General features: G+C 38.3%; 1 protein-coding gene across 3 annotated transcripts in view; it reads right to left on the reverse strand.

Annotated features, from left to right (window-relative positions):
- Window positions 1-18668, reverse strand: part of RYK (receptor like tyrosine kinase) — an 87016-nt gene that overhangs the window by 49322 nt on the left and 19026 nt on the right. For all 3 annotated transcript variants that reach the window (XM_057497672.1, XM_057497666.1, XM_057497680.1), the window contains exons 2-5: window positions 17376-17497; window positions 6342-6441; window positions 4490-4624; window positions 2257-2310 (exon numbers count right to left, since the gene is read on the reverse strand). In XM_057497672.1, the coding sequence (XP_057353655.1) occupies window positions 2257-2310; window positions 4490-4624; window positions 6342-6441; window positions 17376-17497 (411 nt within the window). The remainder of the gene's footprint in view (window positions 1-2256; window positions 2311-4489; window positions 4625-6341; window positions 6442-17375; window positions 17498-18668) is intronic.

Consider the following 18668-nt stretch of genomic DNA (forward strand, 5'->3'; position numbering starts at 1 on the left):
ATTAACACAAATGTGGTTTGGTGTTCTGAGGAAAGGTCTGGAGAAAAGATAAAAGCTGTAACTTTAAAAGACTTGGAAGTAAGATTGCTTTCTGAAAATTTAAACTTTGAATCAACAATCAGAATATCAATGCACAGAGACCGAATGGCTTCTACCGCAGCTAGATTGACTGCAGCCTCAGTGCAAATACGACTTTCCTCAAGAGCGCCACAAGCTGCTCAGTCTAAGGAGTGGCAGAGAAGGAAGGTCACAGAGACTGACATGGGCAGCACCCACCCAAGTATACTCCAGGGCAGAGATGAAGACATCACTCTGCTGAGCAGGCCCCCCAAATGCACCCGGCTTAATGACCTCCAAAATGCGGGCCTCTGTACACGTTTCACTTGCTTCTGCCTGCAAACGCTCTGGGTTTCAGATGAGACGTCATCCCTCAGGAAGCCGTCCCGCTCCCTCTGAGGTCAGAGGCCCCCTCCAGGGTTCCGGGAGCACCTGCACGTGTCTTGTCACAGCTTTCCGCACCGTCATGAGCACTGCCTGTCACCTTGTCCAACTCATCAGCTACATTACAAGCCCTTGAGGGCAGGATCTGTTTTGCTTTCTGATTTTAATCCTCTGCCTCAATCATACCACCTGGCACATCAATCACAGACTCTCAGGAACTGCTGGGTAGATGGACAGAGAGAGAGGGAAGAAGAGAGGGAGCAAGGAAGAGACAGACACCAAGAATAAGCAGTACTCTATTCTCTTTATGAGAAATAACATCCTACTAACATAAAAGAAATGGGTAAAATCACCAGAATTTTAAAAGTAAACATGGGGAGCAGTGATATTTTTAAAAAGTTTTCTTTCTTCTCAGAGATGACTCTAAATGATATACTCTAAAAAAGTAGACAATATGTCGTATTGTTTTATCTTCAAAAAAGGAATCTTTTTATCTACTTTGGGACATCTAGATACTTTGTACCTCCTAAGGTGATGAAAAAGAAAATAGGAAGCACGTACAAAAAAATCTATGAACTATTCTTGCCAAGGGTTGGTTCTAAATTTAATCAAGTATAAACCCTAACTACCAGTTTAACAGGAAAAACACATGTTACGTGACACTACAAGGAAATTCTATGGGACAAATGACTCAGTTTCTCTAACAAGTGATATTAAAGGGAAAAAGTAGTTTCTGATAAATATAAAATACATGTCAGCCAAATACAGTATGTGCAGGCTTTGTCTGGATCATGATTCGGGGGAGAAACTATAAAAAGCCATTTTTGAGACAATTAAGGTTAATTTGAACATGGACTATTAGAAGATATAAAGAATTTATGTTAATTTTTTAAATGTGATAAAGCAAATACAACTGAATAGATGTTGGGTGATTGCAGGTTGCTTTTTAATGGCCTTTTTGAAAAAAAATACACACTGAAATATTTATGGGTGAAATGATGTAATGCCTGGGATGTGCTTTAAAATACCCTGCCCTTTGCCACCCACCTAACCTACCCAAAAAGGAGGAAGGAATCAATGAAACAACACTGGCAAATGTTGACTGTTATTAAAGTAGGGTAATGGCTATATGGGGGTTCAGTAGCACATTCAGTCAACTTTTACATACTTGAAGTTCCCCCCACCTCCAGTTCTTTTAAAAAGTTTACATCCACAAAGAGAATCTAGTAACCTAAAAAGATATTGCTACTGAAACTATCTCAGGAAGAGTAAGACTCAATGATGTGTTCATGTCAGAAAAGGAAAAAAAGAAGTCTAAGTTATACTATCCAAATACAACCATTACCAAAAAATAAAAATCTACTAGTGAGTTGTTACTCTATAGGTTTAAATAAGATGGTGTTTTTAAGCTTGCATTTTCACCTGGATGAAATTAGCTGAAGGTCAGGTTCAGGCCACAAAGCAAACTTTCTAACCTTCTACATTTATAAACAGATGAAGATCTTACACATATTTCATGTTCATACTTCAGTTATGAGGATTCATAACAGATGTGATATAAATTCTTGCTTATAAAAGTTTTTAGATCACTTACTGTGATATATTCATAAATTTTACCTCACAAAGTATTCTATATTCTAATAGTGTCATCTGACTACATACCAATTTACAAAACAGTGAAATAAACAGCATGCCATCGTTTATCTTTGGACAAAGTGGAAACCACAGGCCTCCAAACTTCATGCAGTTATGTTTATTTGCAGTCAACCATTTTTTATCCCTAATGATGGAGAAAGATAATACAATAACACTTACAAATAGTTCTGCTAGTGTTTTTGTCCAAGGCTGAAGTTTTTACTTCTTCAAGTTCTGAATTCAAATGGAGACAAAAGATGCTTTAGAAATTCTTTCTTTTCCAAGAAAATCCTTAAATACTACAATTATGTTTTCTTAATTTTCTCTAAAATAGTTTAGTGTTATATCAGACCATCACCTGAACTAAGTAACAGGGTTATTTGTTGAACAATAATAAATGCTACATTACTATTCTGATAATTATCACTATAATCATCAATTAATAGTCTATACCAGCATGAACATAAGGGTGTTACTCATAGATGCTCAGTGAAAAAGGGTTTCTGTGGTCAAGAAACTTGGGGAAAGCCACATACTATAACCTCTGTGGAGGTTCATAATGCATATTAGCAGAACATAAAGGCTCTAAAGAATTCTAGAGTAACAAAACTTGTCTGATCCAGTAATTCCTGTCCTCATTAATATTCAATATAGTACAAATGTGTTTTCTACTGCAGAAAGTCTTAGAAGCATTGTAGGCTGGAAAACAAGGCAAATAAATATATTAGGATCATACTAAAGTAAGAGTCACAAGTATGAACTGGATGATTGAGAATTATGACCAGAATTATTACCACCAAGTAAAAAAGGAGGGTACTTATATCAAACTTAGGTCCAAAATAGAAAATTCACACCAACTGTCAATTTTAACGTTAATTTTGGTGTATAAAGAAATTAAAGAAGATGGAGAAGGTATGGAATCACTCTGAGTATCAGCTTATTATTAACCTTAGTGGATACTAACATTGGTAGGCTCCATGAACCAACACATTGGGCCATCATTCTGCCTTTAAGTATTAAAAGCTGAAGCATTGTTGGTATAGTCATCACCCACCTCCCTAGGGATCACAAAGCAGGTATTTTACACACCTTACTAACTGGCTGTGCAAGCTTAGGTGGCCTTTCTGGGCCCAGTCTCCTCATATTGATTATATAATGTGTAGGTTGAACTAGAGAGTTTCTGAAGTCCACTTTTGCTTTAAAATTACATGAAAGTAGGTACATAACTGAAAACATTAGAACTGAAAAATGTATCAAAACAACAAAGATAAAGGTGCTGACTTTTCATTTTTAAAATGCCTGTTCTAATAAAGCATAACTTTTTTTTGACATGTATCTGGACATTAGCTATTATAGCTCACTTGCTGGCTTTGGGTATTTTCATAACACTCAGCATTAACTTCAATTAGGAAATGTGTTAAAAGACGGTTTAACAGTGAAGCTAAGAACTGGACGTGCATCCCAGCTATAGCACTTAGCTGTCTGACCTTGGCAAACTGGTCAGATTCTCTGAACCTCAGCTTCCTCTTTGGAAAATGGTGATAATGAAAGAACCTACTGCCTGGGTTGCTTTAAGGATTAAATGGGTTTAATGTACATAAAGGCCTTGGAACATTGTAAGTACTAATAATGGCACAATAAGGTTAGAGGGTTTGGTTGTTTTTTTTTAGGGTTTTATTTTCTATCTTGGATACTAACCAGCTCTCTGCCTATGTAACCTTGTAAATTCAGGTCACTTTAGTGCTCTAAGATAACCTTTAAGAAAAATTCTAAAATTCTTTGATCCATGAGCTACCATGGTAGAACTCTTTCATATCCACTGCAATTTCCTGAGTAACAGATTATTCACAACCAAAAGCTATTAATGCTTATTAAGTATCCAAAAATGGTTATTCTAAACTTTAGGCTAGATTCAATTAATCTGCAAAAAAAAACACAAAAACCCAACAACTCTCAAGCAGGTTACTATGCCCATTTTACAGATGAAAAAACTGAGTCTTAGGTTAAGTATTTGTCCCAATATCCTGCCAACAGCAAAGCCCAATTTTTAGCTCAGGTCTGTATGGTCCCAGGACAATGTTCTGCCAGCAGTTAACTTCATAAGGGAAACATACTTAACACTCAGTTACTCAGGGATCCCTATCAGAATTACCTGATTTTTCCACTTCAGTCACTTTAGTACTATTTCACAGTCCTAATGGAAAATGTCCTAGCACTGCTGATAAGAGAATTTGAGAAAGCAGGACACAGTGAGATTCTGGGCAATCATCTTGGATTTTATTTGTTATATGCCCTCTATTTTCTCATTTGCAACTATAATCAAGATTTTATTACAAATCTATCAAAAGACAAAATCTATTTTTGGCCTTCTCATAATATATAAAACATACACTATGATATATAAATTCCTTACTTTTGTAGCACATTTTCCTTCGTTTAAAATTTAAGACTGTAAAATTTTTTGAGGAATTTACTGTCAAGTTGAGCTGCATTAGTATCATAACCTCAGAATCTACTTTGCCAGTACAGGAAAGCTCGACCCGGAACACTGTTTAAAAAAAAATAAGAAAATATTTTGATTTTCTACAAATCAAAATTAATGCCCATTAAATATTTCAGAGTTATTTTTGTTGCACTAGAACTAAACATAATACATTTACATAAAATATGAAGCAGAAACTTTCAGAGAAGTTAATCTTTGAGACTACACAGCTTTACATTAACTATTTCACTCATTATAGATATAAAAGTTAGCATTAAAGGACAAACTAAGACTGAAGGGAAAAGATCATTATTTTCAACTTTTGCTCATCATTTCTAATATATCACATTATCTCATAAGTCCTCTTGTTATAATATAGTAAAACTATGGAATCAAAGTAAACCCTGCTTCCTTCCAAGTCAAATCAGCAACAGTAACAAAAACTACCTGATAAATAGGAAAGATAACTCACCACCAAAATGCAATTATGATTGCTCATGAGATTAAATATAAACCTGCAAATGAATCTGATCAATTCCCAACTATGAATTTTTTAAAAATCCAAAAAGAAACTGACTTCAATTATTGTAGCAATGGGATAACACACTTTTGTGCACATCAATTTTTTTCACTATTTTAGTTTAAGATTCTTTTTCTACAAATTTAGAATATATCATTCTACCATCTCTGTGAGTTTATGAGAGAGATGGGCATTTGTGAATTTTACTGCTCCATAAAATTTAACCAGCTTTCCTTTTTTTAAAGTTTAGATTAATGTCTATCACAGTGAATAAGACTGCAGAAAAGTTCCACAGAGCTGCTGTGCTTATACTTCTAAGTTTTAAAAATGTTCATTTTCTTAAAATCTTACATCTACAGGAGACTTTCTCAACAGTAGTTAAATTGGTGTAAATATGACATGTAAATCATTTACTCAGGCATGTACTAAGTGCCTATCCCACGCCAGATGCTATGCTAGGTACCAAGGGTAGTGAACTGAAAAAGAATGCTTCTGCCTTCAGGGTGACCACAGGCTAGCAGAGAGAAACAATAACAAAGAACTACAAGATAATATGACCAGTTCAAAAATAGTTACACAGAAGATCCTATGGGGCAAGAAGAACAGAAGAAAGAGTTAACAGCAAAAGGGAGAGGAGGAGGCAGGAAAAGGAGAGTGCAAATTTTGATTCTTTAGGATGTTTAGTATAATGAGGAGCCCAGAAGAAGAAAAGAGGGAGATGGTTCCAAATACAGAGACCAGCACATGCAAAGGCATGGATGTCAGAACTGCATGTAGTGCGGCCCTGCTGGGACCCTGGGACACCTGAAGCAACAAGGCTGGACAGGCAGACAGAGTCAGAGAGTAAGCAGAGAGCACACTGGCTGCAGTGTCTAGAACATACTCAGCTGATGGGGGTGGGTGGTAATGATGGGTGTGATGTCACATGGTCAGATGTGAGTGTTTAAAGATCATCCAGGCCACAGTGTAGGAATTAATCGAAAAATAACAAGACCAAACACAGGCATCCCTGTGGAGACCAGTGTCACCAATGCAGAAAATGAAATAAGGAAGAGCTGAGCATAGACAGTTCTAGAAGGGATGGAAAGGAATGAATGGTTTAAAATTCAGTGCAAACAATCAATATTTGCAAAAAATTATTTTTCAAGTACTCACACACTTTATGCTTGTCAAGTAAGATACACATTAGTAGTTAAACTATTCTTTCTGGGATATGGGAGACACAGTTGAATGCAGTGCATTCATTCTGTCTTAGAAACTCACCTGATAAAGTGCGTGGAACTTCCCCCTGAGCAGAAATGTTGACCTGGGGCATGTCCATAGCCACAAAATTGTCTATTTGGAATCCCAGCTTATATTCAACCTGCAAAATGGAGAAATAAACTGGACCTATGATAATAGAAGACCAACAGCCTGACTTCAGTGATTAGCTCATAACTAATGAATACATGAGGCTTTCATTTGTTCAAATACTCTATATATAATTTTTGGATGAGATGGCTGCTCTACAGACCCACTCATCACACAAGCAGATTACAAGGCACAAATTTCTCATAGAATATTTAAGCCTTATACTTTACATTACTCTTTGTCCTGCCCACAGGGTCTTGATAAGAAAAGTATTCCTTTCTCATTCAGTGGTCACAGAGGTAGCTTTGGTGAAAGCTAGGATTGACAGAGTCCAAGGAGCAGAGGGCTGGGAAAAGTACAGTGGGAAAGAGGTTCAAGAAAGCATTCTTTAAGAAACTTAAATAGAAGAGGGGAACCAGGTAGTAGCAGAGGAAGAGAGGACAGACTCCAAAGCTTGTCTTTCTTCTTTTTACAGTGGGAAATAACCACAATTTGTTTATATGCTAATGAAAAAAGCCAATGAAATGGGACCTACTATGAAAGGAGACACAGTATTATCCCAGATTATAAGGGAAAGGATGCAGCTGGGCATCAGCTGGGGCAGGCGGTGCTCACCCATGGATGAGAAGAAAGGCTCAATCTAGTGAATGTAACCCCCTCTACGACTCTCCTCTCACACTCGAAAATCCCTGAACATTTTAGAAGTATGCAAATATTAAACTATTGCTTTGCAGTTAAGATGGTATACAAAGAATTGTTAAAGGCTGTATTTGGGAAAGGAAATGTTCTTACTGCTGTGCATCAGTGACTTGGTGATATCTGGATAGGAAGCCAAGTGTTCATTCTCATCCTGGCATGCCCCAGGACTGCCACTGCCACGGCCACTAGGAGGTGCTAGAGGGCTACCTCTAGCCTAGCAATTAGGGGTCAAGAATGAGCAGACTTGCCAGCGATACTAAGAATAACATTAAGAGAATGCATTGACTTTATCACTATATCCATGCTATCTCTGAACAATACATGAAGGGCAAGTGTACAAAATAAATTAAGCATAGTCAGCAGAATTGGATTAGAACCATGAGACTGTGTGACTCAAGTAAATTATTGGCTTTTCCTGAGTTTCAGTTTTTGTAGTATAAGGCTAATACATGTTATAAGGATCAAATAGGATATTTAATGCAACACACCTAACTATCAGCCTATCACAGGCCCCCTCTGACAAACACAGACCCCAGTGGCACAGGCAACCATTCCAGAGAAGCCCCCACATTGCCCGGCTGCCCTTCCCTGTAAGCACTAGCCTACTGCTGACCTGCGCCCTCCTGTGCTCTGACAAGAACACTGCTGCAGCCCTTCCATTTTGGCCCCCATCTTGGGAAGTTCACTATTCAAAACAGCCTCCCACATCCTTAGCCTCTCCACAAATGACTTCCCAATCTTCTCCCCCAACCTGGCTTTCCTCAGAAGTCATCTCATCCCCTATCACTCAGTTTACAACTCGCAACCCTCACCTCAGGGCCTAGACAATAGGCTCAGCATTCTTTTAGGATCATTAGGTCTTTTCTAGGCATCCTTTCCTCATAGTCTGAAGCTCACAACCTCTACTCACAGTGGCTACTCTCTACAATGCCATCAGTATTAACTACAGACACAGGACTTCACAGAGGCCTCGGCCCTTGGCTCACTTTGTCTCTTGCCACCTTCCTGGGGCTTCAGTATTAAGTATTCCTACATACTAAAGAATTGCACTATAACCAAAGTAAATGTAAAATTCCCACCCTTTTATAAAAGAGCCCATCACTGCCCCTGTTCATACAAAACCTTATGTCTTTGTCTCCAACACTCTGATTAAGCCAACATTTTTATTAAGTATCATTGATATACTATCTTATGAAGGTTTGACATTAGCAACATTGTTGTTACAATATTCACCCATATCACCAAGAACCACCCCCCAACACCCCACTGCAGTCACTACCTGTCAGCATAGTAAGATGTGATTAAGCCAACATTTACGAAGCACATTTAGAAGCTAAGAACTGTCCTCGGAGCTGTGATGCAATGGCTAATGGCCAATTATTATGCTATTTCCCTCCTCTCTAGCCCAGACAGTGACTTGGTTTCACTTTCCCACAGCCTGTGCCCCAAAGAAGACTACATTTTGATGCAGTCATATTAGCACCCTCAACTGGGTCACTCCGTCCCAACAGTTAGGGGGCAGCCCCAGCCTGACCACCTTACTCCACTCTTGCTGCCCAGCACTGCTAATGGAAATCATACTCCAGGAGAGAAGGGAGCTCTTACACAAAGATGATTCCCATGCTCAGGGTCGGTCGGCCCTTAATCCTGCTCAGCAACCACTTCCTCACCAACCTCTTTCTCCCTAGCCTTCTCACTCCAACTCTCATGGCCCTCACTGCTTCGCCATCTGCTGCCCTCCCTGCTTCCTCACTCTCGGACACATGTTCTTGTTCCCTTCAGCTAGCACACAGGAATCCCCTTTCTGCCTTTTTTTTCTGCCCCAGGCAGCTCTGTTAGAGCACTCAACTTTTAAACTCCAATCTCAGAGAAAATATTTATTCTCTCCAAATGATAAATAAACCCTTCTCTCCTAGTACATCAGCTTCTAGCCCATTTCACCATTAATGAGATCTCATATCATCAACTTGTCTCTTTCATTCTCCCATATCTTCAATTTCTTCCATATGCCCAATTACCTACTAGACATATCTACTTAATAGTATGTCTTCTAGCTCTCAAACATAACAGATTCAAAGCCAGACTTCTATTTCCCCATACTTGCTGTCTCCTTTATTCTAGGTCTCAGTTGTTATGAACAGAGGCACAGCTAATCAGGGACCAGAATCCCTAGGAAAGCAGACAGAAAGAGAACAAGTATTGGGGTCAAAAGCCCTAACAGTGGTGGTAAGGGCAGGGGCCAACACTAGCACTCCAGGATCTCAGTATAGCAAAGAGGAGAGAAGGGTGGGAGGGAGGGAAATAAGCCTGTGAGGGGAGCTGGATAGAGTGAGGGCGATGGGGCAAAGTGGCGAAGACGCTGAGTAAGAGTTTTGAGAAGGCCAACCCTTTGGCTCGAACAGCACCTGGGAAGGATAAGAAGTATGAGAGCATGGAAGCCTAACCTTTGCTGGCCCCCTGTTTGATGGACTACCTAAATATGTGAGGCATTCACAAGGCAGTTCTCTGCTCCCTCAGGAATCTTTAGGATATAAATCTTTAAGTTGAAGTTTCTGGAGTCAGAGAAGAAACTGACAATTATTAAAGTCTAATTTTCTCTACTTTGGCATGTATTGATCTATATGGATCTTACTTGCCAATGAGTCTTTGAAGAAACAGATCTGTTCTAAATCTAACATTTATAATCTCCTGGAACAAAGGAAACATGGGCAGTGTTGTTTATGAGAAAAAAGAATGAGCCAAAATACTTCAGAAAAGAAACTGAATAAAATATAAATACTTAAATAAATAAATAATAAACATTTTTGGAGATCTTCCCTTATTTGGAAACAAATGGCAATTGCAAACAGGCAGCTGATGAGTAAAGTCATTTCCTTCTGGAACTCAGTATACAGATTTAAAGTGAATACACTTGCCTACAACCATATAGCTTTTTAATTTATCTCAAACTACCAAAATTACTGCCTTTCTCATAGAAAACCCACTCTGCAGGGGATACAGCAGGCTGGCCCCAGTTGCTGTTGTAGTAACTATGGACAAGTTCCCTGCAGACCCTTCCGACAATGATGAAGAAATTCAAACCCAGAGAACAGCTAGGGAGTGGGAATCAGGAGGGGGATATTCTGCTATACTTCGGTATATTTTTGCCATTCAGCTATCTAAAATATCTACTGTCACATGACAGCTGCAGTTGAGTATTTTTCTGGATACTGGAGAATGTTCTGGAATATAATAAAAACTAATTATTTGTTAAAACCATCTAGTAGTATTTCCTTTTTCTGAGTGTGTGGTCTTGTGAAAGAGAAGCAATACCAGAGTTACCATCCCATCTGGAAATGCAATTAACTAATGGCATTTACCAACCACTCACTAAGGCAGTATGACACCATATCAAGAATAAAACATAGCTCCAGCCTCTGAGAAGATCAGTCTGTTTGGCAAGACTAAACAGCTATGTAAACAATGGAGGACACTATTAGCAAAAGCTTTGATGTATGAAAACCAATGTTAAAATATCCACAATGTGAACTGACATACCAAGGAGATCTTTGGAAACAAATATTTTATCTTCCGGCAAAATACAAGAATTAAGAATGTCTGATAAAGTGTTAGAGCTTGAGAGTCATGGCTCTCCTTCTGAAAGTTCATGATTATATGCCAGAGCCAACACGATCAGGTAAAAAATTCTTCATCATGTCTGTCCTGGCCCCTTTGTGTGCCTTTTCTATTTCAAGTCATCTCTACCTCCCGTTTCCTCTGCCCCGACTGTCACCTTAACGCAAGTTCCTCCTAAATCTGGGTCTTAGTTTCCTCTCATAGTAACTGATCAATAAACCAAGTATAACCACATAATAACATAGGATTCTTATGAAACCACATTTGAAGGGGAAAAAAGTTCAACTCTACATACAGTGACAGAGAACCTTTACCAAAATACATTGTTCAGTGCTCTATAAACTGCAAAGAAGTATGCAGCATATTACCTGTTTAAAATATATATATATATATATGTATATGTACACACACACACATACACATATAAATGCTTATCCATGCACAGACCACCTTTAGAGAGGGAAACAAGACCCAGGAAACAGTGCTTCCAATGGAAGGGGAACTTGGTGGCTGGATTGCTGGGGGATGGCACTAGGAAGGTGTAGGGGACTTACTTTCCACTGCATACCCTTATGCCTTTTGAATTTTGTACCATGTGCATAAAAGAATATTTACATGATTAATTGTTAAAATAAACTTTAATCAACTGTGCTAAAATCACCAAAGACTATGACATAAAACTAGAATTATGAACTGCAGTGGTGGCTGAAGCCTGAAACTATATTAACATACACAAATTCATTAGCTTTTTACTGTAAAAGATTTTAAGATATAAGATGATTACTTTCCTCCAAATTCTTATACCTCTTACAGATGACCTTGTGAAATTAGTTTTAGCTATATGTTCAATCTATGAATCTATTTATTTTTCCAAATTTACAACTTTATTCAGAGTAAAATACTTGAAAAACCCCCAGTGTGCCTGTAACTAAGCACCAGGTGCATACCAGATACAGAACACAGAGTAAGATGAAAGGGGTTCCCACCTTTGAGGTGCTCAGCATCAAGGAGGCAGACAGAAAATAAAATCACCTTCTACAATATCCTTAGAATATGACAAGGGCTATGAGGGAGGAAAGAGAGAGGCACTTTGGTACAGAAGGGGCACCTGCCACAGCAAAGGCGAGGTGCCACCAGACTGATATTTATGAGATAAACGGTAAAGAATGGGGAAAGGGCATTTAGGAGTTAATAAGGTAAAGAATGGGGAAAGGGCATTTCCACAGAGAAAACACAGTAATGTAATAGAGTCACGGCATTCAAGAAATTTCCAAACAAAATGGCACTAAACAACTAGGTGGACAGGAGGCAGAAAAGGAAGAGACAAGGTCACAAAGGCTTCCTAAAAATCAGAACTTTATTCTAGTGGCAACCAAGAGCCCTAGAACAGCTCTGGAAGGGATGCAGCAAGGGGTCAGTACAGAAGGAGACCAGTTCAAAGACTATTTCCAGATCTAGTTAAGAAACAATGAAGGCCCAAACTAAGGATGAGGCATTAGGTCCCAAGAGAGCCAGGAGATGAATTTAAGGTTTAATTATGAGAAAGAATCACCTGGAGTTGGAAAATGTAGAAGAATCTAGAATCCCTTCTAGGCTTCTGGCATAGATATGTAAATAGATGGTGATGCCCTCCAAGATGTCAGGGAATTTCTGCCTTGCAAGGAATATCGTATCAGTAACAGCAGTCCAAATGTGCACTTATGATGGTATTTAATACCTACCACAGAAGTATTTTAGCAATTATGCTATATAAGATAACATGAAGAACATGGAAGATAGAGCTGTACCAAGGCTCTTCCTGACCCAACATGTACCCAGGCCAACACTGCTTGTCATTCAAACATATATATATTCATCTGAGCCTTCTTCTATCTACTCTCCTCCACTGCAACCTCCTCCTTGTGATAGGCACTTTAAACTCCACAGACATCCACTATCAGCAATGTCAGATCTCTGAAATTCACTACAGATAAAAATAAAGGAATGAGTAAGAGAAGAACTGAAGAATCTGTTCAATTCTAACACCACACCCCACATTACTTTTTTATTCACAAGTCCATATCCATTTACTTGCCCAGGAAACATTCTCATGATGTATCAGCATTCTTCTTTCCTAAGTGGGCCAAGAAATAATCACACCCTGTTCAAGGTCACTGGAACAGAATCTGTTCTATCTCATTAGATTTTTCACTATTCAAAAATATATGCATTATTTGTTTTTCATATTAATCAACATTAAAGGTAGGGAAAGTAACAAAGGATAAACTATCAAATTTTTGGAGAGTATTAGAAGCTTCTCTAACCAGAAAGATGTTCACAAAAACAGCTGATCTCAAAGTTGCAAGGAAACTTAAAATTCAAAACAAGCCACTCCATAAATTTTTTAATTCCTTCCACAACACTCCTACCAAATGGTTACCTAGTACAGATCTGACCTCTTCCAGTGAGCAGGGAGGGACATGCTACTCTCCATGATAGCACTGACTAAAAAGTGAAACTGGTTCTCAATAGAGATGTAAAAACCAGTCATGCAAGGGTGATGAGATATGGGATTTTTAATATAATTTCAAATTATCTCCCCACAATTACTTATTCATTACAAAGGAGAAAACTTTTCAGTGGAGAAACCTGGTAAACTGAGTGATGAGCGTTAACATCACCAGTTATGGGACAAGCTGAGATCAAGTGCACTATGAAGGACAGTACCTCTGTGGTGTTACTGCCAGAGACATTCCTGAACACAATCTTGAGAAAACCTCATACAACTCAAATTCGGGGACATTCTACAAAATAACTGGCCTGCATGCTACAAAAATGTCAAGGTCAAGAAATACAAAGAAAGGCCATGGAAGTGTTCCAGATTAACAGGGGACGAAAGGAACATCAACTAATTGCATATATGATCCTGAATCAGGTGAAAAAAAGAGCAACAGAGAACATCATTGGGATAAATGATAAAATGTGAATACTGTATACTAGATAATAATATTGCATCAATATTAAATTTTCTGATTTTGATTATCATACTTTGGTCACGTAAAGAATGTCCTTGTTCAAAATGAACAATTGGGACTACATCAAACGAAAAACCTTCTGTACAGCAAAGGATACCATCAGCAGAACAAAAAGGCAATATACAGTATGGAAGAATACATTTGTAAATGATTTATCCGATAGGGGTTAACAGCCAAAATATATAAAGAGCTCATATGTCTCAACAGAAAAAAAAAATAACCTGATTAAAAAATGGGCAGAGGACTGAACAGACACTTCACCAAAGAAAAATACAGATGGCCAACCGGCATATGAAGAGATGCTCCCCATTGCTAATCATCAGGAAAATGCAAATCAAAACCACAATGAGATATCACTTCACACCAGTCAGAATGGCCACTATCCAAAAGACAAAAAATAACAAATGTTGGCAAGGATGTGGAGAAATGGGAACCCCCCTACAACAGTTGGTGGGAATGTCAATTGGTGCAGCCATTTGAGAAAGCAGTATGGAGATTCTTTAAAAAAACCAAAAACAGAAATACCATTCAACCCCGTAATTTCACTTCTACAAATTTACCCAAAGAAAACAAAATACCTGATTCAGAAAGATAGATGCACCTCTATGTTTACTGCTACATTATTTACAATAGCCAAGATATGGAAGCAACCTAAGTGTCCACCAGTAGATGAATGGATAGAGAAGTTGTGGTACATATACACAATGGAATATTACTCAACCATTAAAGAAGAAATACTGCCATTTGCAACAACATGGATGCATCTATAGGGTATTATGCTCAATGAAATAAGCCAGGTGAAGAAAGACAAATACTGTATGATTTCACATAATTGTGGAATATAAATACAAAGCAAAACAGAATGAACAAAATAGCAACAGACTCATAGACACGGAGAAAGGTCTGGTGGTTACCATGGGGGAAAGGTTAGGGTTGGTGGGAGACGTAGAAGGGGATAAGGGGGCATAAAAATTCTCAATCATAATGCAGGTTGATCACAGGCATAGTAGGACAGCATGGAGAATATATTCAATGATTCTGTAACATCTTCCTATGTTGACAGTAGCTGTACTAGAGGAGGTAAGGATTTAACATATGGGTAACTGTTGAACCACTGTGCTGTATACTTGAAACTAATATAAGATTGTATATCAATGATACTTCAATAAAAAAAAATGCCCTGTTCCTAGAAAATATACACTGATGAATTTAGGGGTAAAGGGACATGATGCTTGCAATTTACTTTCACAGGGCAAAGAGTGCGTGTGCACTCTCCAAGGGGAGAAAGGATGAATGAGCGACACAGTAAGCAAACAGAGCAAACCAGTAACAGCTTGTGAATCTAGGTAAAGGATATATGAGAATTCTTTGTACTAGCATGATCTTTCTTCATGTTTGAAACTGTATCAAAATTAAAAGTTACCCTCCCCCCAAACAATCGTTAAGGTCACACAATGCTATGTAAGAATACTGAAAATTGTGTTAGCCCAGTTTCCTTGAAAAGTTCGGGTGCCTTCTCACTGAAACTGACATAACTCAGATTAAAATGTCTTAGATGAATCTTTTCTGAATTATCTAAACCACTTATTTTGGGACTTCAGCATATCCAGGTTAACATTTACTAAATATGCTTAGTTGTTTCACTGAATTTTCTCTTGACCTCTGGTTTTGCGGTTTTCACCCTCAAGAGATTTGTCTATTCTTAAAGTGCAACCCCCATACTTGGATACCCAAGGCTCCAGATAGCAAGGTACATATGTTTTACCCAGGATTCAAGCTAACTCAACTTTAATCACAAGACTCCTGCAGCAATGTGTTAATGGGTCTATGTGTATGTGTGTACAATGTTTCTGTAATACATGTTTGAATATATATAATAATATGAATACATGCATATTTATTTAATCATTTTTACTCATTTATTTGGTAAGCAAATATACTTAATATATTAGTGTTAGGGAATGGAACTGAAGAAATAAGTACCCTTCTTTACTTTGTAAGGAATGTTCATAAAAGGTACCATCTTGGGAGAGGGAAGGAAGAAACAATTTGACAATGTTGATCAAAATTTTAAACATGCACACTCTCCTTGACCCAACTACCTAGTGATAATTTACTATTCAGAAATAATGCCACAAGTGCACAAATTTTCTGAAGATGTTAATATATGTATACACATACATATATGCCTATACATACACACACACAGATATTTCCTTCTGTTTCTATATTCATCAATAACAAGGTAGAAACAGCAACAAAAGATGAACTATCAATTGTTTTCACAATCCCTTACCATGGATTTAGCCTGCCAAATGAAGTGAAGACTATTTGTAACAGAAAATGGAACCACTGTTTGAAATAAAATGCTTTTTTAAAATCCTTATGTTGACAAGGCACTTAACAAATGACCATACATTAAATATCCATACAATATCATATTACAAAAGACATTAAAGAGAATGAAATAAATCTACAAATGGAATGATGCCAAAATACAGTATTAGGCAGGGAGAAATTACTGTATAACATGTGTGTCATAAAATTCCTTTTTTGTTTAAGAGTTTTTTTAAAAATGAGTCTTGAAGTATACCAAACTATAAATAATGATTACCCTGGGTAGAGATCTACAAAGTCTTAACAGTTCTTAAAGCAATTCTATAATATGTGAATTTTTCCCAATAACTACTATTGTTTTCTAAGTAGAAAGGTCTACATCAAAGTGTTCAAATTTAAACTTGCAACAAACTTCAGGACAGAAAGCAACGTACTGCACTTAAAAAAAAAAAACTCTACAAGATTTTTAGTAGCAAAACTATTTTTATTTCCCAAGTAAAATCCAACTCAAAAGCCTGTATATAATGCTGATAAAAGAAACAGAAGTTGATTAGGGGAGGTGGGCTCTACATTCATCCTCCCACTCTTTGGCCTGTAAGAAAACTTACGTTTGAATGGGCCCAGACAGTTAGAGGAAATGTAAAGATTTCAGAAACAAGTAAGCCAGACAAGCACTCCTAGGGCTAAAGGAAGAGCACACATGGGTGCCCGTGTCTGCTGCACCTTACTTTCACTGTTTCTCCATGAACGGGAGAACTATTTCTGTTATATCAAACCTGTCTAAAACACCTACCTCACCAAGCTCCCCACCCCTGACTCTTAGCACTTCATGGTCACAGCACAGTCACTAGCAGGTCCTACTGACACGTTTTCAAGCTAGATCAGCATCCCTGTTTGAAAAGCCTGGAAGGATTTAAGTGTTCAGTTCTAACCTAGTAACAAAAATAATGGCTAACTTGATTTTAAACAGCTTGAGAAAATCTAGAGGAATAGGCTAAATATTTAACATATAGACCTGAAAAGACCCATAACTGCTATAGCACACTACCCACCAATGCTTTTGTACAGAGGGCAGCCCTCAGACACAGCCTCAGCCTTGGCAGTCCCAAGCTGGCATCTTTGGTGGACCACTCTCTTACCTTGAACTTTGCATGCCAAGTGAAGTGCAGGAAATTTGTCTCACTGGGTGCTAGTGACTGTGCTGTGACCATGAAGTGCTAAGGTCTCACAGCCTCAGCCTTGGCAGTCCCAAGCTGCCATCTTTGGTGGACCACTCTCTTACCTTGGACTTTGCATGCCAAGTGAAGTGCAGGAAATTTGTCTCACTGGGTACTAAAAGGTTAAAGGAGAGAGCGTAGTGACTAATAAGGTCATTTCTCACATAATAAAGTTCTGCATCAAGACCTAGAAAAAAAAAATAGAGAAAAAAGGATTAAAGACCTAAAATACTCTCAAAATCATTAACCATCAGTATTTCAAATACTAATAGAGTGAAAATAACACTGATGTGCAAACGTACATCACAATTTTTTTTCACATGTGCTGCTTCATGAAGCAGGAAGGACACTGGACTTCACCATAACCAAAAATACAAAGAAAGTGAGATGCAAAACAAGCAGTTATCTGGCTGAACACAGGGATACTGGAACCAGAACTCTGGTAGCACAATCCGTCTCCTGAGGGCCAATGTGACACTCTTCCCTTTGAACAAAGTCCTCCTCAGAGTTCTATCTACAAACAAAGCACCTTTTCCCCTCAAAAACTTACGCAATTTAGAGAAATTCAAAATGGAAGGGAGAAAGGAACTTGGGGGAAAAGAGTGTGAGCCAAGGCCTCAAGACCCCCTCCAGAGATGACCTCCACTTGCTCCAGCAGCACAAGGCCCTGGCCACTCTGACAGGGCTTGCTATGAGGCATTCATACCAGCTGCGGCACAAACACACATCCTCTTTCCTCCCCAGATTAGAAGGTACAGTAATCTCCTCATTTTCTCAGGACGGTTCTCTACACAAAGCAGATGCTCAGTAAACATTGTTAAACAAGTTAGTACTACAGATAATGCAGAAATTACATAGATGCCTGAGAAATGCTGGAGAATAATTCCCAAATTTCATTCATTGCCAGACCACTTCCCCAACCATAGCGACATGCAACCTTCACCATAACACATATTCCAATTTTGTCATACCACTTTATCTTACCTGTATTTAATATTTTTCTTTAAAATTTATTCAATTCTCTTAGAACAAAAATTTTAAAGGCAAAATTTAATCACTATCTTGAATGGAATATCAGTAATTACTGTGAAAAAAAAATTTTTAATACTATATTTTTGAAAATACAACAAATACAACTAATCCTAAAAGAGAGACCAGAAGACACAGGACAACAGCCAGACTACATCCACACATGTGAGAGCCCAGCGCCTGGTGAAAGGGGTAAGATACAACCCCCGGCCTGGCGGGACCCGAGCACACCTCCCCCCAGCTCCTGGTGGGAGGGAGAGGGAGCCCAGGACTGCTAAACACCCAGCCCCAGCCACCCGCACCAGAGCGCAGACACAGTGCATGCGTGG

This window comes from Manis pentadactyla, chromosome 1 (genome assembly GCF_030020395.1).
Source record: "Manis pentadactyla isolate mManPen7 chromosome 1, mManPen7.hap1, whole genome shotgun sequence".
NCBI lineage: Eukaryota > Metazoa > Chordata > Mammalia > Pholidota > Manidae > Manis > Manis pentadactyla.